The 26,760-nt window shown below is 45.0% G+C and overlaps 1 protein-coding gene across 8 annotated transcripts in view; it reads right to left on the bottom strand.

The window, feature by feature from the left end:
* The window catches only part of ABCD4 (ATP binding cassette subfamily D member 4), a 46,942-nt gene that overhangs the window by 9,072 nt on the left and 11,110 nt on the right, over positions 1–26,760 (bottom strand). For 5 of the 8 annotated variants that reach the window (XR_009152619.1, XR_009152618.1, XR_009152617.1 and 2 more), the window contains exons 5-11: positions 23,551–23,667; positions 14,751–14,876; positions 11,006–11,100; positions 5,255–5,376; positions 3,372–3,463; positions 2,420–2,503; positions 1,007–1,209 (exon numbers count right to left, since the gene is read on the bottom strand). Coding sequence is in view for 5 of the 8 variants with exons in the window: in XM_058162341.1 (XP_058018324.1) it covers positions 1,007–1,209; positions 2,420–2,503; positions 3,372–3,463; positions 5,255–5,376; positions 11,006–11,100; positions 14,751–14,876; positions 23,551–23,667 (839 nt within the window). In the remaining 3 variants the exon portion in view is untranslated. Of the gene's footprint in view, positions 1–1,006; positions 1,210–2,419; positions 2,504–3,371; positions 3,464–5,254; positions 5,377–11,005; positions 12,712–12,736; positions 12,768–14,750; positions 14,877–23,550; positions 23,668–26,760 lie in introns of those variants that run through there. The other 3 variants (XM_058162342.1, XM_058162343.1, XM_058162344.1) reach the window with 3 other exon arrangements.

The raw sequence follows: 26,760 nt of genomic DNA on the forward strand, positions 1-26,760 counted from the left end.
CACCCTTTTAGGATTATTGCATTCACAATGAAAAATAAGCAAATTTTATAAATGAAATAAATCAAGGCACTCTTTCAATACACACACAAAAAAACAATATCAATAATCTAAAACATTTTAAGTAAAACGAAAGACCAATAGACCAAGAGTCATCTACAGCATACAGTGTGAATGCTGTAATAGCCACTATGTAGGACAGACAGGCAGAAGACTAAGCGAGTGCTTTCATAAACATCAACTGCCATCCGAAAACACAATGAAAACTTCTTAATTTCACAAATTATGGACATTTTTAATAATAGTTTCAGCTGGGAAACTGTGAGGATCCTAGACCAAGCTAAATCCAAATATGCTAGGGAAGCTCTGACATTCAGACAAATCAGCTATCACAATAGACACATAGATGTAAACCACATTTAAAAACCAATCAAAAAAGTAATAAAAAAGCTAAGGATGAAATAAAAAGACTAGACTACATCTTCTCCAGCAGCTTACATTCAGCTAAGCAGATAACAAGCAGAAAACAAAGCTCTAATCAAAGAGCTGTCAAGGAGAAAACAACACCCCCACCAACATTGGAAGGACAAGCTACTGTATATAAACAGGAAACAAACCCCACACTCACTAGCACTGACGATATTATCTAGTTGGGTAAAGAAATGTCTGTAAGCAAACAACCAAGATCAGAAAGCACCAAGGAGTCCATTGACTTCATGACCTGGACAATTTCTGAAAGTCTTCCTAATTCAGTGAAGTCTACAATCCCTATAAACAACCTTCTCCAACCTGTCACCCTTAAGTTGAGGAAGGTTGGGACTAAAACTACTATCAATGACTACGCTCTGAACATTTGTAGCATTACACCTCTGGATGGCATCACATATATATTTACATTTCTGAATAATCTAAATTCAACTTTTATCCCATTAGCCAGGTTATGAAGGATCAATTTGCTGAAAGGCCTTAATGTACCAATGCATCATTTCTGGGAAGTTGGGGCACTCACCCTGCTTGCACTTCCACAGGCCTCCGAGAATACGCAACAAAGATGTCTTTCCTGTGCCTGTATTCCCAGTAATCAGGAGATTATTCCCTTGTGTGACTCTCATGTTTAGGTCCTTGATAAGCAGGTTCTTGGAAGGAGCAGCAAGGGAAACATGCTCCAGAACAAAAGCGGTGTCGTTTGAAATCCTCTTCTCTTTAGAAATGCTGAGGACATCAAGCCCCCATAAAAAGAGAGTAAAGATAAGTTAAGGACAGATAGTATGTGCATGGTTCATAGAAAGAGAGTGCAGCCTATATATATTTTAGCACTTTAATGATAATATCTTGTGTAGCCCAAAAAAAACAAGGACAGCCCCGCTCCAAATATTTTGTTACAGGGACACTTCTCAACTGTCAGCCATTCTGGGCGTCTGCTGCTGCTGCTAAAATGTGCAGAGCTTTTAAAACTTCTTGGTGTCGGAATTCTCAGGTACCCATATGTTCCCCCAACCATATTTGTGGCCTGAGAAACCTTTGGGAATTTAGAAGATCAGGGCCTGGAAGCCTCTTTATAAAGGTCAAAGTATGCTATCCCATCTCTTTTTCACTCCCTATACTTCTTGTCCAAATCCTTGTCAGCACCAAGTGCTACAGCTCTCAGGTTCCACTTGGCATTGGTGTGTATGTGTGTGCCCTGATTGATTTATTATTTTAAATGTTTAAATTGCTCAATAGCTCAGTTTCTGTGGCTGGTTTACGATAACACACACACAAAAATTACAATCAGACAGATACCGAATAAAAGGTCAAACTAAAACACCATATATAGTAAATTAGATCATTCAAAAAAGAAACCATATTAATTAAAATAAAGTGAATTGCTAGTGTGAAAAATAGAATTGATTTTACCTGGTGCTGAAATGCCAGTATGGATAACAACCAAGTTTCTTAGAGGGGGAATTCCACAAATTTCTATTGTTACAAGAATTTCTACTTAAAAGAAAGGAGGAATAATTAAAAGACTTCCCCCTTTCCATCACCACTAATTATCCACACCCCCCAAAATTTTTATTTTTGACCCAGAAACATGATTGGGAGCCACCTAGCATTTTTAGGCACCTGGCATGAAGTAGGTATCTCTGGCTTCTCAAATTCATAAAAAGAATCATATTACAGGTGAAAGAAGGCCTCAGCCTAATACTAGGTTCTTACAGTCTGACTAGATACACTGCAGCTTCTTACATCCCTGACTTCCTATATATCCTTAGAATTTTCTAGAATTATTTCCCTGCTAAACCATCACAGAAGGATAAATTGGAATATTCTTCCACAGGTTTGGCCAAGATATTTAGCTATAATTAATATTTAGCCAAATAATCAAGGAGCACCATAGCATAAATACCAAATTGCCACTCCATATCCTATAGCTACATACCTGTCGAAGTCCCATTCGTCTTGTGATTCACTATGATTTTGCTTCTTGGAAAGGTTCAGCAATACTTCTTCCAACTCTCCAATTCTACAAAAGGCAGTGATTAGGGAGGAAATTAGATGAAAGAAAAACGCTTACGTTATACGATTTCCCCAAAGCTAAGAAAATATTTGCTGAAAAGAGGAAGAGGTCATATAGGATTAGATATATTGGAGTGGTTAATGTTTGTTGAGTTCCAGGGTGCACCTGAAATGCTCTTCAGATATGAATGCTCTGTAGCCTAAGAGAAGTGCCAGTTGAAATTAACCACTTTAGAAGTTGAAAATAAGATTCTTTACTCTGCTGTATCTACCACTTCTAATTAGATCAGGGGTCCCCAACCCCCGGTCTGTAGACCAGCATTGGGCCACATAAACAAGCGAAGCCCCATCTGCGGGATGCAGGCATTACACAAAACTATGCCCGCTCGGTCTGTGGAAAATCCTCTCTTTACCGAACTGGTCCCTGGTGCCCAAAAGGATGGGGGCTGCTGAATTAAGATGGTCAGCATTTTCTCAAGAGGAGAAAAAAAGAGGTTGCCTTGTTATTTTTTCCCTTTTAAAAAGGCATCTTAGAAGAGATTCTATGATAGACCCACTTTTATGGCCTCAAAGTTGAGAAGAGTGAAAACTCTGCCCTTCCTCTCCCCCCCCCTTTTTAAATAGCCTTTGTAGCAAGATCAGATATTTAAGACACCCATTTCATCTCTTCAAACTATTAAACTCTCATTTCAAAAGGAGATCTGGTTCTGTCCACCTTTGAAACGAGGCCCTCAAACCCAGGTGTAGTCCTTGAACAGACAAAAATCATAGACTTCTGGAACAAACAGTAATGGGTTCTTTTGCCCTTTAGAGCTTGAGGGATCTAGAAGCTTCCATGCTATCTGAGTGCTTCCCAAACCTGGAGAATAACATACCTGTGCGTGTAGCCAGCTACGTCAGACACTGTGGTAGAGAGATCAATTAAGACGCTGAAACAGTGAATCAGGTAAATGGAGACAAAGGCATTCTGCAAAGCAAAATAAATGAAAACAGAGTTAGGCCAAGATGGAGAAACGGTCCACAAGAGAAAGGGAACTCTAACTACATTACCCTGACGCTAAGAAATTGTTCCTAGATAATTTCTGACTCTTCTGCTGCTCACAGAATTTGTCATACATCTCACAGAGAAAAATAGAAACATATTTTGTCATATATGGGTTGCCTTGAAAATCTCCTTCCTCTTCCAAAAATGTTTCATTATATAGTAAAGAATATAAACCCAATTATTTTTAGATTGATTTGTATCAAGCAGGAATTTAGTTCTGGCAATTTGCCTTGAAAGAGTGATTTCAGTGATCCCTCCTTTTCAGAAAGAGGGTGTTCATCCTGTGACAGGTGAAGCAATAAATATTCCAACTTGAATGCTGTTATGACAAGCCAGTTAGATCCTAACAGTCAGCAGTATGTAGAAACAAGAAGTATCCTATGGCAGGAAGGACTGGAGGCTCTTATTTAATACTTTCTAGGCTTCTCCTTGGTTAATAAGCAATAACATCCCTAACAGAGAACTCCTGGATTCTTCCATCTAATACTTATTTTCGTTTCTGTAAAACATTTTAAAATTCATGAAACCTAGTGGACTGAAATATATAGAATAGCCTCAGAGAAGCTAGGGTTTGATTAGCATTTCTCATTTGTTTTAATGAAGCTCAAGACTTTCTTTTTTCATCAAGCGGGGCTGGCCTGATTGATTTTAATAATTGGGGATTTTAGCGGACTTTTAACAGGGGTTTTATTTTTGTATTTTTATCTAATAGTTTTAAGTATACAGCAGTTTAATTAGATTTTTAACTTTGTTATGGTATTTTAAACATTTGTTTGTATTATTGTCGTTTTATTTGCTGTACACCGCCCTGAGTCTTCGGAGAAGGGCGGTATAAAAATGTGAATAATAAATAAATAAATAAATAAGTTGGAAACAGAGTATTTTGAAAATATTGTGACTTTTAAAGAAAAAGAGACTAAGTTAACGCTCTGGGATGTTTGTGCAGAACCTGACATCAGCAGCCTGGGTATCTCAACTTTTCACATCCTTCTAAACGTAGATGAAGTTCCTAGCCTTCATGCAGGAGATAGAGTCAAAATATATGAGCATAAGGTAGTGAAATCACAGAAGAGATATTGGATAATTATCTACAACAATTTCAGTTGTAGAACTTATATTATAAGTTCTACATAAATATACTTATATTTATATGCTGCTTATGTGCCATCAAATTGATGTCAATTCTTAGCAACCACATAGACTTTCTTCAGGATGATCTGTCCTCCAACCAAGTCCTTCAAGTCTTCCAATGGTGCACCCATTGCTGTTGCAATCAATTTTATCCACCTGCCAGTTGTCCTTCTTTCTTCCACTTTCTTAACGTCTCAAAGAAGCTGGGTCTTTGCATTAGGTTTAAAATAAGATAATTAATTGTTTTCTTTTTCTCTGGTAAACTGGATTTTTTGACGATGTTATTGCTGGTCCTATGAGTGTTCTCTAATTGGACCTTTTTTATTATGGTGAACACCTCTCCACCAGGAATCAGCACCCAGATGAGCAGAGATTAATTTCAAGATTAACATCAGATCAACAATCAAGTAAACAGTACCCCAATCAAGAAACTGCCAAACAAGCCAACAGTAAACAGTAAACAGCCCAACCACAGAACTTCTAAGACCACCCCAGGGCAAGACATAGAATATAAACTGAGAGCAAGCCTTTAATTAACATAAAAACAGGGTCTTTCACCTCAGAAAATTTGCAAAAACTCACCTTGCTGACTAAGGAGCTCAATTCTGTGGGATTCAGATCATCATATACTCCATTAAATATAGGAATGGCAATCATCACGTAGCTCAGGATGCTGCCCAAATAGTCAAAAGTGTTGATCCCAACTGAACAAAAAAACATATCAGCATGATATAGTCAGTAGAGGAGAGCTTTTGAACAGGTAATAGGATCCAGGTCTTGCCATACTGGGCTTAATGTGCAGAAAGATACAATTTTTTTCCACATGGGCACAAAGTTTATTGTAGAGCACTACATTTAAAGACTTATCACCTGCACTTTAGCTGAAATTAGATTGAAAATGATCTTTATATTTGTAAAGTAGGGAATGTTTCTATATCAACAAGATTGCTTTAGCAGTGTGGGCCAAAGCAAATATTGTTGGTTCAATGTCATTCTTACAATGTAAGAATGTCCCCAGTCTTTACCATGCTTTTAAAAATGTCTCCAGTCCTTACCGTGCTTTTTAAAATAGATGTTATATGTGGCACAAATCTTGCAGTTATTCAAGAAACAAAATGACTCGGGGGAGGAGTGTAGAATCAAAGTTAATTAGCCTTTGCATGAGCCATAAACACAGATCAGTTTGATCCACTTATAACCATGATTATACATCATTATATATACCGTATATACTCGAGTATAAGCCGACCCGAATATAAGCCGAGGCACCTAATTTTACCACAAAAAACTGGGAAAAACTATTGACTCGAGTATAAGCCGAGGGTGGGAAATGAGGCAGCTACTGGTCAATGTAAAAAATAAAGATAGAGCCAAGTAAAATAACATGAATATTTATTTGAACGAAAAACAATAAAAGTGCAAAAGGGGGAAGGAGGATTCCCAGCTCTAAACAAAGGGAAATCCCGGAATGCCAGCGCGAAAGGTGGTGCTCGCGTTCCTCCTCCCTTGCTCAAAAGCCCCAACATGATATTGGAATTGGATGCCATTATATACCTGCTGAGGGGATAATTTGAATAACTTGAAAGATATAAAAGCTCTAAACATATTTGTTTAAAAATCTAAAATCTATACTTAAAATAAATGAATATAAAGTAATAAAGTTCTTTAAAGTTGTAATTCACTTTGCTGCTGAAAAAGAAAGGAAGCTTAACACCTTAAATGGTATTTATTAACTGAAATATCATCAAATCAAATATATAATGAGGTATATTATAATGACCTTTGTTTTCAGAAAGAAGCATGATGGAAGTTTTTCAATAAAGGGAAATATAGAAAAACTTAGTGTCATGCTCATATATCATCTTTACAGATGTTGTTAACACTATACTATGGCAGCATATGATGGTACAATGTTTCAATCAATTTCAGGATGAAAAACTCATCAATGAGGAGGAGGAGTATAATTTATTAACCTTGTATGATATCAGTTTCTCAAGGACTCTAGAAGGACCCGAGGAAGAAATCTCTGCCCCTCACTTTCCCTTTCCAACCCAGCCTTCCAAGGGGACCCGAGAGGAAGAAATCTCTGCCCCTCCCACTTTCCCTTTCCAACCCAGCCTTCCAAGGGGACCTTTGAGGAGAAATCTCTGCCCCTCCCACTTTCCCTTTCCAAGGCAGCCTTCCAAGAGGACCTCTCGAAAAGAGCGAAAGCTTTCTCCTGGTCGTTTTACCACCACCATACCCTCCACGCCGGCCATCCTAGGCTGGGTTAGAAACAAGGAGGGGGAAGTTCAAGGACCACATCGATGGCACGAGCTCAGATTGCCGGCTGGGGATGATGGGCGCTGCAGTGCGATCTCGGGAGAGACTAGGGGGGAAGAAAGAATGACTGTTTCCCCACACCCTAGGATTGGGGAAAACATTGACCCCCCCCCCCTTAGTTGCGGGAGAAGGGTTGCGCTTCAAAGCGGTCGCCTCCATCCATCAATCCATCCTTCCTTCCTTCCTTCCTTCCATCCTTTTTTTTTTTCCCAGCGAGCGGTGCGTGTGTGTGACATGCAAGCAAGACGTCTCACGGGGCATGTGAACTGGGTATGTCTAGTTTAGGGGTGACATGATAGGAACATTCCAATATCTCAGGGGCTGCCACAAAGAAGGGGGAATCAAACTATTCTCCAAAGCACCTGAGGGCAGGACAAGAAGCATGGGTGGAAACTAATCAAGGAGAGAAGCAACCTAGAACTAAGGAGAAATTTCCTGACAGTTAGAACAATTAACCAGTGGAACAACTTGCCTCCAGAAGTTGTGAATGCTCTAACACTGGAAGTTTTTAAGAAGATATTGGATAAGCATTTGAAGTGGTATAAGGTTTCCTGCGTAAGCAGGGTTAGACTAGAAGACCTCCAAGGTCCTTCCAACTCTATTATTCTGTTTTTTTGTTCTGTTTTCTTTCTAATCTATCTATCTATCTATCTATCTATCTATCTATCTATCTATCTATCTATCTATCTATCTATCTATCTATCTATCTATCTATCTAATTAGCTAGCTAGCTAGCTATCATTATCTCGCTTCAAAAGACAAAACCTAAACACGAAGTTGTAGCTGAATAGCCCTACATAATTTAGCTTTTTCCAAGCTGGTGATTTCCAAAGGCTTTGAAATCGACTTTCCTCATCCTCTGCCAGGATAAGCTGATGTGCTCAGAAGGCTGGGAATGGTGGCATTTCCCTACATTTCTTGTGGGCAGAAGGTGGACCCCTATGTTTCCTTGAAAACACCTCCCAATATTTATTAGGTGACTTCTCTCCCCAGAAGAAAGGTGCGGCTGTTTAACAATCCCGTCAGCTAAATCCTATCGAGTCAAAGGGCCAGTCAATGGGGCTAGGATGAATTCTGGGTCACCAGGGACCCTTTTTGTGCCGTTCCCCAACCAGGGCGGGCCAAGCAGCCGCTCTTTAGCGGCTCTGGAATGGATGTTGAGGTAACCCGAAGAGGCAGCCTCTTTTCAACTCCCCGCCTTTTTAAACGCGTCCTGCGGGCGGCGACAGGGCCGGACACCAAAAGCGGTGCCCGTTCTTCTCCGCTTTTATTTTATTTTAGTATTCAATCGGCAGCAGAGGCTCGAGCCTTCTGGGCGCCGGGAAAAGGAGCCGAGGAGCTGCAGCAACGTTGCAAGAGAGCCGAAAAGAGGGGTGGGGAGAGAAGCAAAAAGAAGAAGAAGCAGCAAGCTTTCCAGCCGACTTGATTGTGGCGAGAATCCGATCCACCGCCTCCTTCCCCGGCCGACAGGGCTGAACTGCCGCTGCACCACCACTTCCCAAAACAGATTTCCAGACTTGGAAGCAGCCCGCCACGAAAGGAGGAGGAGGAGGAGGAAGCGGCGGCGCGGCTGCTCCTGCTGCTGTTTCGCTCTCCGCCCCTTCCAGCGCCTTGACGCAGAGCGAGTGAGAGCAGAGAAAGGAACCGCGCCGTCCGACCGGCTGTGTGTGTGTTTGTGGTGGGGGTCTCGTCCCAGCCACCCACCCACTCGCCCCCTTTCCCTCTTCGGAGCGTGGGCTGGTCTTAGAAGCCGCGCTGTCCCGGCGGGGCCGTCGCCTCCTCCTCTTCCTCCACGCTCGCTCCTCTTGCACGCCCCTCAACCCCCCCCTCCCCCCCCCTCTCCCCCCGTGGAGGTCACCTCCTCCCCCTTCCCGGCGGCGGGGGCGGGTCCGCGGGCGCCACAGCGGCAGCTCCGCTTCCTCCCACCTTCCTCCTTGCTAAAGGGCCAAAGTCGGCTCCCCGCCCGCCCGCGGGACCCGAGCCAAGCGGTCGCAGTCCAGCGAGCGGTGGCGACATGCGGCGCCACTCCGCTTTCACCGTTCGGCTGGACTGCGACCGCTTGGCTCGGGTCCGCAGTAACTCCGCCAGGCTGTGCAGCGAAGAAACCATTTAAAAGCCCGCCACTTTCTTCTCCTCCGTGCTTCAGAAGTTGGGCTTTTAAATGGTTTCTTCGGCACAGCCTGGCGGGAGTTACTGCGGACCCGAGCCAAGCGGTCGCAGTCCAGCGAGCGGTGGCGGGCGGCGCTCGGCATGTCGCTTTCACCGTTCGGCTGGACTGCGACCGGCTTGGCTCGGGTCCGCAGTAACTCCGCCAGGCTGTGCGAAGAAACCATTTAAAAGCCCGCCAGGCTGCTCTTCTCCTCCGTGCTTCAGAAGTTGGGCTTTTAAATGGTTTCTTGGCACAGCCTGGCTGTTGCAATTTTTTATCAACGAGCGGTGGCAGCGCCGGCATGTCGCTTTCACCGTTCGGCTGGACTGCGACGGCTTCCTGTAACTCCCGCCAGGCTGTGCGAAGAAACCATTTAAAAGCCCGCCAGGGCTTTCTTCTCCTCCGTGCTTCAGAAGTTGGGCTTTTAAATGGTTTCTTGGCGGCACAGCCTGGCGGGAGTTACTGCGGACCCGAGCCAAGCGGTCGCAGTCAGCGAGCGGTGGCGACATGCCGGCGCCACTCCGCTTTCACCGTTCGGCTGGACTGCGACCGGCTTGGCTCGGGTCCGCAGTAACTCCCGCCAGGCTGTGCCGCGAAGAAACCATTTAAAAGCCCAACTTCTGAAGCACGGAGGGAGAAGAAAGCCCTGGCGGGCTTTTAAATGGTTTCTTCGGCACAGCCTGGCGGGCTTTTAAATGGTTTCTTCGGCACAGCCTGGCGGGCTTTTAAATGGTTTCTTCGGCACAGCCTGGCGGGCTTTTAAATGGTTTCTTCGGCACAGCCTGGCGGGCTTTTAAATGGTTTCTTGGCACAGCCTGGCGGGCTTTTAAATGGTTTCTTGGCGGCACAGCCTGGCGGGCTTTTAAATGGTTTCTTGGCACAGCCTGGCGGAGTTACTGCGGACCCGAGCCAAGCGGTCGCAGTCCAGCGAGCGGTGAAAGCGACATGCGGCGCCACTCCGCTTTCACCGTTCGGCTGGACTGCGACCGGCTTGGCTCGGGTCGCAGTAACTCCCGCCAGGCTGTGCGAAGAAACCATTTAAAAGCCCAACTTCTGAAGCACGGAGGAGAAGAAAGCCCTGGCGGGCTTTTAAATGGTTTCTTCGGCACAGCCTGGCGGAGTTACTGCGGACCCGAGCAAGCGGTCGCAGTCAGCGAGCGGTGAAAGCGGCGGCGCTCGGCATGTCGCTTTCACCGTTCGGCTGGACTGCGACCGGCTTGGCTCACAGGTCAGCGCGAACTGCTCAGCCTTGGGCAAATCCCGCCGGACGATCTCGCCGCCTCTTTGGCGTCTCCTGTGCGGGGTTCCCGAAGTACATCAAGACGTAGACTCGAGTATAAGCCGAGGGGGCGCTTTTCAGCACAAAAAACGTGCTGAAAAACTCGGCTTATACTCGAGTATATACGGTATATATGTTTTGACATTGTGCTTGTTTTAGCCTGGAAGAAATATCCCTGATCCAAACTAGATTCTGATATTTAGGGACATACATATTAATGGTACGGATATATCTGTCCATTATTCTGAATAGCAAAACACCGGGAATGTCCTTTGAATAGAGACAGAAAATCCCATAAAATCCAAGTGCTGATTACTTTGTTCAAAAATGCTAAAGCTGTATCCTGCTTTAACATGGACCCTAAAGACTGTCACCTTTCAAGTACAAAAATCAAATATTTCCACTTGCATCTGGACAGCCATGGAATTCATCTTCTGATTCAGAATTTGCTGATGCTTGACTACTTTACTGTTTGACATATTTTGTCCTCAAAATTTTTCCCACATACAAGGTTTAAAATTTCTCCCTAGTGAAGCTACTTTAATCAATGTACAAGGTAAGGTGCTAAAACGTTTCTCCTTACTGTATAGCCATAGTTCCTTTCCCATCAGTTCTCTTTGTGTCTTTAAAAGATTTTGAAGCTTGTAGTTGGTTCGCATGTGTTCAACTTCCCCAGCTCTGCAAAACAACAAAATAAAAAGGACATGATCGGTCAGGTATAGTGGTCCTTTCTGCAAATTTATTTTTGTGGGTCAGGAAATCAAATGCAGCATTAGAAAAAAAAACACAGAGAAACTCTCCATACATTTTCATGAACTGAGTTCATAAAACCTGTTAGATCTGCGGTTTAGCAATTTTAATATATGTAGACTTAGAATTCCCCAGCATGCAGGCAACGCCATAATTAAAACATGGAAAAAGGACCCCTATTTACTGCTGTAATTCAGCTTCCCTCATCCCCAGGGAGCATTTATACTCAAACCACATTGAAACACTGCCACTAGTGACCTCATGTGGCAAAAAGCAGAAAGCCAGATGGGCCATGTCTGTTCCCCCTATATTTATCTGAGGCCCTTTTTGCTCGTCCTTCCACCAAAATGTCCCTGTAGTGTAAGTTACATATACTTCTTACAGAAAAGCACTTTTTGCTTTCAAAATTTCTACCTGCCATATGAGTAACTGAAAATAACCATAGTGAACACAGACAGGAAAAAAACTTGATTCTCCATTGGGTCCTGATCTCTTTTATTTCTGAATTGATTTCCTGTGATGAGACATATAATATTTGTTTCTGCGCTTTGAGGAAAGAATTCAAAACAAATGACTGAAAGCACTGCACATTTTCAGTCTCTATGCACAAGCTACAAGCACACAAACGAGCCTCATTCATAAAGTCTCAGCATGATTAGCTTACCATAGATCTTTCATCACTGAGTTTTGAAAGGATAACAGTGGAACTGAATAAATTTACGAAACTGCCATAATTAGAAATCCTAATAAGTCAAGACAGAGAGCTGATGACTACCAAATGGATGAAAAGGAAGTTCCATAGTTTTTGTTAAAAATTCTTTGAAAGTTATTGATTGACATATAACCTGGTCACTCATGGTTGGATGAAATTGATCTGATCCTCAAAAAAAAAGAGATGACACATTTAAGTAGAACAGGGTGGTATTCACTTACCTTCGCTACTGGTTCACAAATGTGAGCGCACTCACGCTCATTACACTCGCCTGTGCTTCCTCAACACATGCGCAGAGCCTTCTGCGCATGCACAGAGGGTCAAAAATGGGATGTGATGACCTCTGGGTGGGCGGGCGGAGCCTCCTGCCACCGGCACTATCGGATCGTGCGATCTGGATAGAGCCAGCTGAATTTCACCACTGAAGTAGAAGTAGAATTTATATATGGTAGAAGCAAGGACATAAATATATAAAAAGATATGTAGTTGGTATAAACTAATTTTAGGTGTATTTTTCCTTTCCTTATCATGTGACTTTAATTACCTTGGTTCACTATTTTTTTATCCTCTTCCTGCATTTAGTACAATACTGCTCACCCCAAAAAGAATACAGTGATGGTTATCTATGTATGCATGTATAACTTAAGAAAAGGGAGCTTAAATTTGAAAAAAGGGGAGAAAATCATTCAACAGCATGAAGAGGCATGAAGAAAATAATTTGCAGAAAAATGACAACTACATGAAATTCCATTTACTGTATATGGAATATGTATTATCCCTAAAAATGGAATATACAATTTTCTTGCTTTTGAAGACTGAAAGAGATACTGAAAAAAGGGAAAGACATTTTACCTGTAGAAAGCAACAGATTCAGCATTCACCCTGCTGCATGTATACTTGTACCTTAGACTCCTTATCTACCAGACAACTTTTCCTTTTGATAGTCTCCAAGTCTATCTTTGTAGCCATCTTCCCTGATTTCCTTTCCCTTGTAACCCTGATGTCTACAAGATAAGAGTTGGAGACTATCAAAACTCTACTGGAAAAAGTTAGTCTGGTAGATAAGGAGTTAAAGGTGAGAGCTGTGGTGGTGCAGTGGTTAGAATGTAGTATTAATAATAATAATAATAATATTTTCGATTTTTTATACCGCCCCTTCTCCCGAAGGACTCAGGGCGGTACAGGCATAATAAAACCGACAATACAATATACAAATTTAAAATACGATTTAAAAACTTATTTTAAATTAGCCCAATAATTAAAATTTACCATACTAAGAAAACCCGTTTAAAATTAATAAATTTAAACATTAAAATCCCAATTTAAGCCAGCCCTGCGGATAAAAGATGAGTCTTGAGTTCGCATTAAATGTCCGAAGGTCGGTATTTGGCGTAAACCCGGGGAAGTTCGTTCCAGAGTGTGGAGCCCCCACAGAGAAGGCCCTTCCTGGGGGCCGCCAGCCGACATTGTTTGGCGGACGGCACCCTGAGAAGTCCCTCTATGGGAGCGCACGGGTCGGTGGGAGGCGGTGGTAACAGCAGGCGGTCCCGTAGTACCCAGGTCCTAAGCCATGGAGCGATTTAAAGGTCATAACCAACACTTAAAAGTGCACCCGAAGGCCACAGGCAGCCAGTGCAGTCTGCGAGGAGCGGTGTTACATGGGAGCTACGCCAGAGCTCCTCTATAACCCGCGCAGCTGCATTCTGACTAACTGAAGCCTCCGAGCGCACTTCAAGGGGAGCCCCATGTAGAGAGCATTACAGTAATCCAAGCGAGAGGTAACGAGCGCATGAGTGACTGTGCATAAGGCATCCCGATCAAGGAAGGCGAACTGCCAACCAGGCGTGGAAGGCCCTCCTGAGACGGCCAAATGGTCTTCAAACGACAGCCGATCATCCAGGAGGACACCCAAGTTGCGCACCCTATCCTTTGGGGCCAATAACTGCCTCCAACAGCCAGCCGCTGCTGCAGCTGACTGAATCGGGTGCCGGCATCCACAGCCACTCCGCCTTGAGGGATTAAGCTTGAGCCTGTTTCTCCCCATCCAGACCCGACAGCTTCCAAACACCGGGACAGCACTCGACAACTTCATTGGGGTGGTCTGGGTGGAAAAGTACAGCTGAGTGTCGTCAGCGCACTGCTGGTATCTCACCCCAAAACCACTGATGATCTCACCCAACGGCTTCATGTAGATGTTGAACAGCAGGGCGAGAGAATCGACCCCTGTGGGACCCCACAAGTGAGGCCCCTCGCGCCGACCTCTGCCCCTGTCAACACCGTCTGCGACGGTCAGAGAGATAGGAGGAGAACCACCGATATACGGTGCCTCCCACTCCCAATCCCCAACCGCGCAGCAAGATACCATGATCGATGGTATCGAACGCCGCTGAGAGGTCTAATAGGACCAGGGCAGAGGAATATCCCTGTCCCTGGCCCTCCAGAGATCATCCACCAATGCGACCAAAGCTGTCTCGTGCTGTATCCGGGTCGAAGCCGGACTGGAACGGGTCTAGATAGACATCTTCATCCAGGTGTTGGGGCAGCTGTCGCACCACGGCATTTTCTACAACCTTCGCAACAAAGCGAAGGTTGGAGACTGGACGATAATTACCCAAAATAGCTGGGTCCAAAGAGGGCTTCTTAAGGAGGGTCTCACCACCGCCTCTTTCAAGGACAGGAATAGGTACAAGGATTGTGCAGCATCTTAAGAAGAGGCATGGAAACATTAATAACATATTTGACCTGTCTCTTCTATATCTTAGCCACTTGAATTGATATCACAACTAAGTTGATGTATTAATATCTTTGCAAATAACACGTCATTTTAGATGTGAACCAATTATTAAGATCTGCTCAATATATTCACCTGAAATCACCTTCAAGCTTTTCCTGTTGCACCAGTTTTGAAATAATGGGACTCATTAGGAACTTGTTAACAATTGTCCCAATGATAAAATAGCCAAAGATGCTTAGAGGACCCAGCCAACCAGTGCTAAAAGAGAGAAATGCAGAGAAGTTAGCAAATCTAGCGGCAGGAGAGTTATTTTTATAACACTATAAATTGGCAGCAGTTATTAGTGTCACAGTTGTTACACTAACCATATATAAGTGGTCTCCAGTTAAAGATTACTTGTTCAATGACTGTTCAAACTTGTAAGAGTCCTGAACAAGTGGTAGTTACAGACGGTCCTCAAAGATACGGCCACCCCAGCATCCCATGGTCTCATGATCATGATCCTAGTGCTTGGTAATCAGTTCAGATTTCCAATCATCACAGTGTCTTGCGGTCATGTAATTGCAATTTGCAACATTCCCTGGCAGTTTCCTCAACAAAGTCCATGGGAAAGAATGCAGGAAGTTGGAAGTTGCAATCACATGAAGTCCTCATTTAATGATTTTAGTGATTTGCTTAATGATAAACAGGGACTACCAGAACTGCTGCTGCTACACAGTGCAATCATGCGACATCAAAATGTATGACTGTATTAGAAATTCCGGTCCCAATTATCCTTGTTAAGTGAGGATTACAAATTCTGTATGGTAAGGTAGTGACTGTCCAAATGAACAGTCATTGAACAGCTACCACGGTCATTCAAGAGAAACTAGGTGTTCAGCAACAACAGTCTCCCTAACATCAATATATAGCATTGCAAATGCTGCCCCCCCCCGCCACCCATTTTAAACTGGGAGAATTCCTCATGAATTCAATATATTATGACATGGAATCTGTGGCCAGACAATCTGAAGCATAGTTAATTACCTGCTATATTCCCTGCCTTATGACTTAATTGCGGTTTGCTAGTGATAATTCTCCTTTCAAAAATATTAGAAGATGGATCTTGAGCTGGCAATATTAAATAGAATAAATGCCATTAAGTGACATTGAAATTTTACACTATGGAGTTCTACCAAACTGAGACTCTCCAAATATACAATTGTATTATTTTGAAAACTTTTTAATCTTTTTTCACCCTATTTGCTCAAAAGAAGCAAATGATGGTCAGAATATTTTTGTACCTGATGCTGAAAATTCATTAAAGCTATTTTCCTCCATGGCATTAAAAATACAATAAGATTAAATAAAATAACATTTTACTTAAAATAAAATAAAGATTAAATAAAATAGCATTTTTCATAGCATCCTATAAATCTACTGTGTGAAGGACCCTAATGTCACCTGAACCTGTGAGTTGCATATCCAAATTCATCTCTTTCAACTGTATTTGGAAACACTGCAACACTTAAGCACTATTGCAATGTGGTTCCAGTTATCCAAGATGGGTGGCTATCTGGGATAAGTGGATGTTGACAAATGCTTTTTGCAAAGCATTTGTATAATTGCCAATTAATTTTTTTGATCCTCACTTCGTTCCTAAACTAGAAGCACCAAGAGCTTCCATTCCATTCCACTCTTTCTCACTCTTTGCTAATCTTGCCATTTGTTATTCACTGAGTTGTAAACATAACCTATCTGAAGACATGCTGTAGGCAAAATTGTTGAATATGCTTATTTTTGAAAAATTGTTGGAAACAAACATAGAGAATATCATAAACACATATGTCTCAGAATCCATGTAAGTCTTTTAAAATGACAAGACACATACTGTATTTGCTCTTTCCAGTCCTTTCCCTTTCCTCACACACAATCTTTGTTTCCCATGTATAAAAGCCAAATCTATCCTTCCCACATAATTTTATACTTATACCTTAGACTCCTTATCTACCAGACAACTTTTCCTTTTGATAGTCTCCAAGTCTATCTTTGTAGCCATCTTCCCTGATTTCCTTTCCCTTGTAACCCTGATGTCTAAAAGATAAGAGTTGGAGACTATCAAAACTCTACTGGAAAAAGTTAGTGGTAGATAAAGAGTTAAAGGTGAGAGCTGTGATGGTGCAGTGGTTAGAATGTAGTATTAATAATAATAATAATAATAATAATATTTTCGATTTTTATACCGCCCTTCTCCCGAAGGACTCAGGGCGGTGTACAGGCATAATAAAACCGACAATACAATATACAAATTTAAAATACGATTTAAAAAACTTATTTTAAATTAGCCCAATAATTAAAATTTACCATACTAAGAAAACCCCGTTTAAAATTAATGAATTTAAACATTAAAATCCCAATTTAAGCCAGCCCTGCGCGGATAAAAAGATGAGTCTTGAGTTCGCGACGAAATGTCCGAAGGTCGGGTATTTGGCGTAAACCCGGGGGAAGTTCGTTCCAGAGTGTGGGAGCCCCCACAGAGAAGGCCCTTCCCCTGGGGGCCGCCAGCCGACATTGTTTGGCGGACGGCACCCTGAGAAGTCCCTCTCTATGGGAGCGTACGGGTCGGTGGGAGGCGTGTGGTAACAGCAGGCGGTCCCGTAAGTACCCAGGTCCTAAGCCATGGAGCGATTTAAAGGTCATAACCAACACCTTAAAGTGCACCCGGAAGGCCACAGGTAGCCAGTGCAGTCTGCGCAGGAGCGGTGTTACATGGGAGCTACGAGCTCCTCTATAACCCAGCAGCTGCATTCTGGACTAACTGAAGCCTCCGAGCGCACTTCAAGGGGAGCCCCATGTAGAGAGCATTACAGTAATCCAAGCGAGAGGTAACGAGCGCATGAGTGACTGTGCATAAGGCATCCCGATCAAGGAAGGGGCGCAACTGCCGAACCAGGTGGAAGGCCCTCCTGGAGACGGCCGTCAAATGGTCTTCAAACGACAGCCGATCATCCAGGAGGACACCCAAGTTGCGCACCCTATCCTTTGGGGCCAATAACTCGCCTCCAACAGCCAGCCGCGGCTGCAGCTGACTGAATCGGGGTGCCGGCATCCACAGCCACTCCGTCTTGGAGGGATTAAGCTTGAGCCTGTTTCTCCCCATCCAGACCCGTACAGCTTCCAAACACCGGGACAGCACCGACAACTTCATTGGGGTGGTCTGGGGTGGAAAAGTACAGCTGAGTGTCATCAGCGCACTGCTGGTATCTCACCCCAAAACCACTGATGATCTCACCCAACGGCTTCATGTAGATGTTGAACAGCAGGCGAGAGAATCGACCCTGTGGGACCCCACAAGTGAGGCCCCTCGCGCCGACCTCTGCCCCTGTCAACACCGTCTGCGACGGTCAGAGAGATGGGAGGAGAACCACCGATATACGGTGCCTCCCACTCCCAATCCCCCCAACCGGCGCAGCAAGATACCATGATCGATGGTATCGAACGCCGCTGAGAGGTCTAATAGGACCAGGGCAGAGGAATATCCCCTGTCCCTGGCCCTCCAGAGATCATCCACCAATGCGACCAAAGCTGTCTCCGTGCTGTATCCGGGTCGGAAGCCGGACTGGAACGGGTCTAGATAGACATCTTCATCCAGGTGGTGGGGGAGCTGTCGCGCCGGCACTCTCTACAACCGCAGCAAAGCGAAGGTTGGAGACTGGACGATAATTACCCAAAATAGCTGGGTCCAAAGAGGGCTTCTTAAGGAGGGTCTCACCACCGCCTCTTTCAAGGCGGCAGGAAAACCCCATCCAACAAGCGTTGATAATCCTCTGGAGCCAGCCTCGTGTCACCGCCTGAGTGGCCAGTACCAGCCAGGAAGGACACGGGTCCAGTAAACATGTCGTGCCGTGAAGCCTCCCCAACAGCCTGTCCACGTCCTCGGGAGCCACAGGGTCAAACTCATCCCAAATGTGCTCAACAAGACGTGCCTCCTCTCCCTCGCTTGGATCATCCCAAATTCGGTCCAGACCGTCCCTCAGCTGAGCGATTTTATCGTATAGATAACCACTAAACTCCTCGGCTCGTCCTGCAAGGGTCATCCGCACCTCCTGATGTAGGAAGGCGGGTCACCCTAGGCGGCGGGCGGTTATCTGCCGTCGCAATGAGGGTGGAGGCGTAGGAGCGCCTCGCTTCCCTCATTGCCACTAGGTAGGTCCTAGAATAGGTCCTAACTAGTGTCCGATCAGCTTCGGAGCGACTGGACCTCCAGGTGCTCTCTAGGCGTCTTCTCCGGGGGTTCATCTCCCTCAGCCTCGGAGAACCAAGGGGCCGGACGAGATCTCGCGGGTCAGAGGTCGCAAAGGCGCGACACGGTCCAGGGCCCCGGCCGCGGCCTGTTCCCAGGCCACGACCAGTTCCTCAGTCGTGCCGTGGGCCAGATCCTCAGGGAATGGCCCAAGCTCCGTCTGGAACCTCTCAGGGTCCATCAGGCGCCTGGGACGGAACCACCGTATAGGTTCCGTCTCCCTGCGGTGGTGAATGGCGGTTCGGAAGTCTAGGCGAAGGAGAAAATGATCCGACCATGACATTGGTTCTGTTACTAAATCGTCTAATACCAGATCATTTAACCACTGTCCAGAGATATAAATCAGATCCAGCATGCCTCCCCGTGTGCGTGGGGCCATCATTTACTCGAATCAGGTCCAAGGCCGTCATGGAAGCCTGGAACTCCCGAGCTGCCGATGCCAAGCCACCTGATGGCAAGTAGAAACCCCCCATGACTATAAGTCTGGGGGTCCCACCCGCCACAGCAGCCAGTACCTCCAACAGCTCGGGCAGGGCTGTGGTCACGCAGCAAGGAGCCAGGTAGATCAGCCCAACTGATTCCTATGGCCCCACCTCACATAGAGGATTCACAGCCGGCAATCTGAGGAACAGTGGCCTCCTCGGCTCTAGATCTTCCTTAATAACAACCGCCACCCCCACCACCTTGGGCCCTCGGCTGATGAAATGCTCGGAAACCTGGAGGGCACAACTCAACAAAGGGCACCCCCCCCTCCGGGCCCAACCAGGTCTCCGTAATGCCCATAAGGTCCGCGGTCTCCCCCTGAATAAGATCACAGATCAGGGGAGCTTTATTAACCACGGACCGGGCATTACATAACATCAGCCGAAGATCCAAGCTCTGAGGATCATGGCCTCCTGAGGCGGGTAGGAACTGAGGGCCGGAGCACGTGATCGCCTTCAGACATCGAACACGTGCTCCCAGGTCTCGCCCCCTCCGCCATATCTGCCTCTCCCACTAACCACACAGATGGAACCACAATTGTCACCTGGAACATCACCTCCCGGAACCTTCGGACCTAATAACACTCCGCCGCAAACATGCGCAGTGACTGGCCCCACCTCGACGGGCTACCCCAGCTCCCGCCCTTTCCCTCCCCTTAAAATTTCCCTTAAAATCCCCAATAAAAAGCGACTAAAGAGTTCATTAAAATCCCTAAGCCTCCTAGATTTCATGCCATCTCTCGGGGTTCCAAAACCCGTCCTCAAGATGTGCCCTCGATAATGTGGAGGGCCAGGGATGGGGTTGTTCCTCTGCCCTGGTCCTATTAGACCTCTCAGCGGCTTTTGATACCATCGACCATGGTATCCTGCTGCGCGGTTGGAGGATTGGGAGTGGGAGGCACCGTTTATCGGTGGTTCTCCTCCTATCTCTCCGACCGATCGCAGGCAGTGTTGACGGGGCAGAGGTGGGCCCGCGGCGCCTCACTTGTGGGGTGCCGCGGGGTCGATTCTCGCCTTCTGTTCAACATCTATATGAAGCCGCTGGGTGAGATCATCAGTGGCTTCGTGTGAGGTACCAGCTGTCGCTGATGACACCCAGCTGTACTTTTCCACGGGCCACCCCAATGAAGCTATCGAAGTGCTGTCCGGTGTTTGGAAGCCGTCACGGGTCTGGATGGGGAGAAACAGGCTCAAGCTCAATCCCTCCAAGGAGTGGCTGTGGATGCGGCATCCCGGTACAGTCAGCTGAGTCCGCGGCTGACTGTCGGGAGCGAGTCATTGGCCCCGATGGAGAGGTCGCAATTTGGGCGTTCTCCTGGATGAGCGGCTGTCTTTTGAGAGATCATTTGTGACGGCCGTCTCCAGGAGAGCTTTCCACCAGGTTCGCCTGGTGCGCCAGTTCGCCCCTTTCTGGGGGATGCCTTGTGCACAGTCACTCACGCCCCTTGTGACGTCTCGTCTGGACTACTGCAATGCTCTCTACATGGGGCTCCCCTTGAGGGGCATCCGGAGGCTACAGTTAGTCAGAATGCAGCTGCGCGGGTGATAGAGGAGCCCTCGTGGCTCCCGGTGACACCTATCCTGCGCAGGCTGCACTGGCTACCTGTGGCCTTCGGGTGCGCTTCAAGGTGTTGGTGAACGCCTTTAAAGCGCTCCATGGCATAGGGCCGGGTTACGGGACCGCCTGCTGCTACCGAATACCTCTCACCGACCCGTGCGCTCTCACAGAGGGACTCCTCAAGGGTGCCGTCGGTAGCGACAGTGTCGTCTGGCGGCGCCCAGGAAGGGCCTTCTCTGTGGGGCTCCGCCCTCTGGAGCGAACTCCCCAGGACTCCGTCAACTTCCGGACCTCCGAACCTTTCGTGAGCTTAAAACTCACTTATTCATCTGCGCTGGACTGGGTTAGTTTTTAAGTTTATGGGTTTTTAATGGGTTTTACTTCTAAATTTTAATTCTGGCCAATTTAATAAGTTTTTTAATAGTATTTTAATTGTATTTATAGTGTATTATGTATTTTTTACTTGGCTGTGAACCGCCCTGAGTCCTTCGGGAGAAGGGCGGTATACAAATTTAAATAATAAATAATAAAATAAAATAAAAATACAAATACAAAGCGGTCAGCAGTCCATCCAGGCGGTGAAAATGTCAAGGTGTTATTGTGGCGGTTATTATAGCAAGGTTAGGCTCCTGGCTGGCGAGATGAACCGTGGACTTCCAGGGCTCCATGGGGCGTTATTCTGTCCCCAAACCCAAACGGTCTCACTTGCCCCAGGTACAGATGACTAGCCATTCTCCATCAAGTCAATCAATTGGTGTTAAAGTCAATATAGGCCTTGATGTCAGGGCTCCATACCCAGTTGCTCCGACACTCCAGGCCAGATTGAACAATCCTAGGCCGAGCTGCCGAGGGTCTAAAGAGGCCAGCCACACCTCCGAGTCCTCCTCCTCCGAGATGGCTACATCTGACCCTCCGCCACTACCACTCAGCGATCGATCTTCTCGTCTCTCCTCCTCCCTGGCATTGATGGAAAGACCGTTCTCAGGCATTGTTGAAAACCCTCAGTCCTCGGGGTGGGGGGCCACCTGCCGCCGCTGCCATCGCCGCCGATGCCGGAAGCCAAGCGCGGTCGCCGTAATCACCCCAGCCAGAGGCCCAGCAGGCCGACAGAGTCAAGGGTAAGCCGAGGGGCTCAAGGGAGAAAAGTCCGGCCAAGTCCCATCCAGCACTGTTGGAAAAACCCTAGCCCCTGGGCCGCCGCCGCCACCGCCAGACCCAAAGGCCCATGGCGCCCGCCATGGCCAGCCACCACCCCAAGGAAGGTGGGGAGGCGCCGAGGAGCTGCCGGGCGCGAGGGGCCACTGAGCCACCGCAAGGCCGCGGACAGAGCCGCAGAGCCGCCATTGGGCGTCACTGGGCCGCCGATCTTCCCGCAGGCCCAGGCAGACCGTAGCCAACACCGGGGTTGAACCGCCATAGAGCCGGGGCAGAGCCGGGGCAGAGCCGCTGAGTCAGGGCAGGGCAGGGCAGGGCAGGGCAGGGCAGAGGCAGGGCAGGGCAGGACAAAGCCGCCACCGGCGTCAAAGAACCACCAGGGGCCGCCAAGCCGCGGGCCTACCGCCAAACAGCCACCGCCCGGGAGACGCTGAGGAAAACCGCCGAGCCGCCGCGCCTATCAGCTGTTCCGAGGCTCGCGGCTCGGCGAGCTCGGCGGGCCTCAGCCCAACGCCTCCTCTGATGTTCGCTGAAGGGTCTGGGACCGAGGCTAAAGACCCCTCTCGGTCCCAGACCCCTGGAAAGCGACCGGACCAAGATCGCCACCGCCATCTTGACGCATGCGCACTAGAAACAATCTAGAAACAATCCAATTGCCAGCAGTTTGATCCTGAAGAGCTCAAGGTTGACTCAGCCTTCCATCCTTTCAAAGTCGGTAAAGTGAGGAGCCAGATTGTTGGGGACAATATACTGACTCTGTAAACAGCTTAGAGAGGGCTATAAAGCACTATGAAGCGGTATATAAGTCTAAGTGCTATTATTTTTTACTGAGATCCCAGTGATCCCCATACTGGGTACTGTCCAGATGGGTGACCAACAATTTCCAATCAGCACAGTCTTTTTATCAGAGTTTAAATCCCCTCATTTCAAGGACATGCAAGCTCAGAGAGATTATTTAATTATGGAGCATTTTCATCCCCTCCATTCTACTATCACTAGGTGAGTGAAAAATATTACAGCCTATTTGAACATGACCAGTTTGATTTACAAGCCATTCCCAAAACACTGTAATCCTATCCTTGCTTTTCCCTGCTTTGTCCTGACCAAATGAAGATTGCAATGGCTTTCAGGTGCAATTTATCCCTGTTGAATGACTGTGAATTGTGTGCTGGTGTGCAGGGCCCATATATCTGTCATGAACCAGAGGAGAAACACACTTGAATCAAGGAGGGAAAAGGGAAGAAAAGATGGTTTCCTGAGGTTGCAGGACAGGCACAAGATTGTGGGTGAACTTGTTTGTTTGCTTTGCTGCTTGCAATGAGCCAATCCTGTACTGCCATTAGTATCATACAACTATCGGGGAGGTGGGGAGTCCAGTAGCTAGTGCAGGGGAAAATTCCTATGTGATAGGACCGACTGCAAGCACGCTCTTCATTATAGGAATCACTTTCCTACCTGTAAAAACATTGATAGGTGTAATAAGCAAGAATGAAGGGTGAGATGATCAGCTTACTGGCCATGGAGCTCAGCTGTTTGCAGAACCTCTCCACATCCTGACTGATTCTCTGGTCTCTAAACAATTGTGCAATAAAGAGAGATGTTACCTTGACATATACCACTGTGACAAGAATAGCAAAGGAGAAAAGTTAATGAGTTCTTAACAAAATGATTCATTCACTATTCCAAGTGAATAGTGAATAAATATTTGCATCAGGCAAGCCACTACAGGTAGTCCTTGATTTACAGCTATTTGATTAGACCATTCAAAGTTAAAATGGCATTGAAAAAAGAGACTTATGATCAGTTTTCACATATAGGACCACTGCAGCATCCCATTGGGGCACTTGGCAACTGGCTTGTATTTATGAAAACTGCAGTGTCCTGGGATCATGTGATTACCATTTGTAACCTTTCTAGTCAGCTTTTGACAAGTAAAATTAATGGGGGAAGTAAGATGCTCTTAACCCCCGCATGATTCATTTAACAACTGCAGTGATTCACTTAACAAAAAGGGTCATAAAATGGGGTAAAATTCACTTAACAACTACCTTAGTTTAGCAATGGAAATTTTGGGCTCAATTATGGTCGTAAGTCGAGGACTATCTTACCACGTGCCTGTTAGAAGCTGGAATAACGTCAACTGCCCCGTCATTTGTGGTAGGATCAAATATTGCAAAAAAACCAGTTTTTTTCTGATTTGGTTTGTTCTATAAGAATTCAGCCATCGTAGTTTGCAATCTTTGGCTTTTGGCTTATTATGCTGTGAAAACCCAGCCACTAAAGCTTATTCTAGAAACCATGGCTTTGGATAGCTGGAAACAGTGACTTGGTGGGTCATAATTATCTCATGGCAAGAGCACCACTTCAGCAAATGAAACATTTTAGGAAATTCTCTTCTCTCTTTTCTCAGATATTGCAGTCTTCCAATAAATTATTTTCCTAGATTCATGAGCAGGATTTGGGGCATAAAGCAATCTTCCCAGGCAGAAGCTATTTATAAAGGAAACATGTTTTTGTCCTGATTTCTATTGTTTTAGTGGTTATACTTTTAACTTATCAGCTGCTCAGATAACATAGATCAAAAATGACCCGAGGAAGCTCCAATTCATGTCTACTGGAAAAAGTTTTGAATACACAAAAAATAGTTAAAAGCATTTGAGAAGATAAAACAAATACGTTCTAAAATCTAAACAGTTTATTGCAGTCAGCATTATTTTTTAGGAAGTGAAACAAAGATCTGGGTTTTCATAGTTTCATGTGTACTGTTTTAGAAATGCATTCACAGCAAAATTCGATTTGGAATGGTAAACTGGTAATGGATTTTCACAACAAACTCTTCTTCCATAGTTGCAGTTATGAATATCATATATTTTTTTAAAACAATTAACTAAAGGAACATTTATATGAATGGTACACAAGTATAATTAAAAAGATTGTTATTCTCTTAAGACTTTTCAACAGCCTCCCATTTTTAACCATTATAAAATATTTTCTATTCCTATTTTATAACAAAAAACAATGTTTTAAACTATTTTTTTTTTTTTGCTGAGACCTGAGCTATATTCTCTTCTGCTGAAAAGCTAATATTCCCATAATTAAGAGAAATTTAATTGATTTGATAAAACTGGTTTAGCTATCTCAAATAAAATGCTGGTATAATTGTAGTATCTATCCCCTTTGCGACCTTACCATTAATAATGTTTTAGATGTCATTCACAAAATTGCCTCACTACATGGTTAGTTGTTCTTTGCTATCCAATTCCAACATTATGGACAAAGTCCTGTTCGCAAAGTATGCGCATTTATGCCCATTTATCTGTGATGAAACATACTTCTGAGTAGACATGCCTTAGATCAGGGGTGTCAAACTCGCGTTGTCACGTCGTCATGTGATGTATCGTGACTTCCCCTCCTTCACTAAACCCGGGATGGGCACTGCCTCTGGCAACGTGACACATCTGCCCTGCAGGCCGTGAGTTTGACACCTGGTGGAGACCTTAGGTTAAAATAGAAACATCAGAAGTTTCTCTTTTAAGTTATGTATCAATATTAATTATTAATTCTCTTAATATCTGGGTCCAATTCAGAGTGGTAATGATCACTTACGTTCCCACACTATTCCCTGTGGCCCTGCTTTCCAAACTGACTCCACTTGGCTGGTCTTTCCATCCTGAGGAGTCCTGCTGAAAATCACTTTCCCTGGTAGGGCTCATGGGACCGGATGTACTATGGCTTCCTTCCAAGTTCAGGCAGTTCCTTCCCTTCTTCTATTCTAGAAGATCATTAAGAACTCCCTATTCCATCAGGTTTTCAATTGCTTGGATATGGGTGTTTATCTGTATATATGTTTTTATATTTTGTGACCTGTAAAATGTTTTTGTTATATTATTTTTTTCTCAGTTTTTTCTTTGTTGTGTACTACACAGAACAAAGTATAATAAATAAGATATTAATTAATTTAATTAAGTAAAATTAATAAGATAAATAAATAAATGCCAGAGACCAAACCCATTCTGTAATCTTGCTTAATGATCACAACAACTAACAATCCCAGTTAATTGGAATTTTGGTCATCAATTGAGAAGTATCTGTATTTATCAAGGAGTGTGAGGAGGCTACTTGGAGAGGCAGTCTTGGAAATAAAAGATTATGCCGACAAGTGTTACATAGAATATAAAGAATGTACAATGTTCCAGCTTCCCATTTTTTTAAATTGAAGGAAAATTTAAAAATGAAAAAGGGAGATCTGGAGAGACCCTACTGATAATGGGTGTGCTGGTACTGGTACTTCTGGGCATCAGGTTGGAGACTATACCCGCACAAGTTCTCTCCAAGGGTATATTCTCTTTAGCTGGTAAACTGCATTTACCACAAAATCGTAATACGTATGCTAGTCTGTGTTAATATTTAAGATGTGTAAGATTCTTTATGTCATATATTTTTAAAATCAGAACCCTATTTGACACAGAATGCTTTAATTCTGAATGCAACTACTGCAGTGTTATTATACTTATAATATAGCAGCTCAAACATTCTATCAAGGAAGGATGTAGAAATGACTGTCCAACTTCTAAAATGTGCAATCCCAAAATATGTCTCTCATTAATAAAAATTTCCATTTGAGCAAAACATCAATTTGACTGTGCATTTTAGATTGAAATATAC

Source organism: Ahaetulla prasina, chromosome 1, assembly GCF_028640845.1.
Source record: "Ahaetulla prasina isolate Xishuangbanna chromosome 1, ASM2864084v1, whole genome shotgun sequence".
In the NCBI taxonomy this organism is placed as follows: Eukaryota; Metazoa; Chordata; class Lepidosauria; order Squamata; family Colubridae; genus Ahaetulla; species Ahaetulla prasina.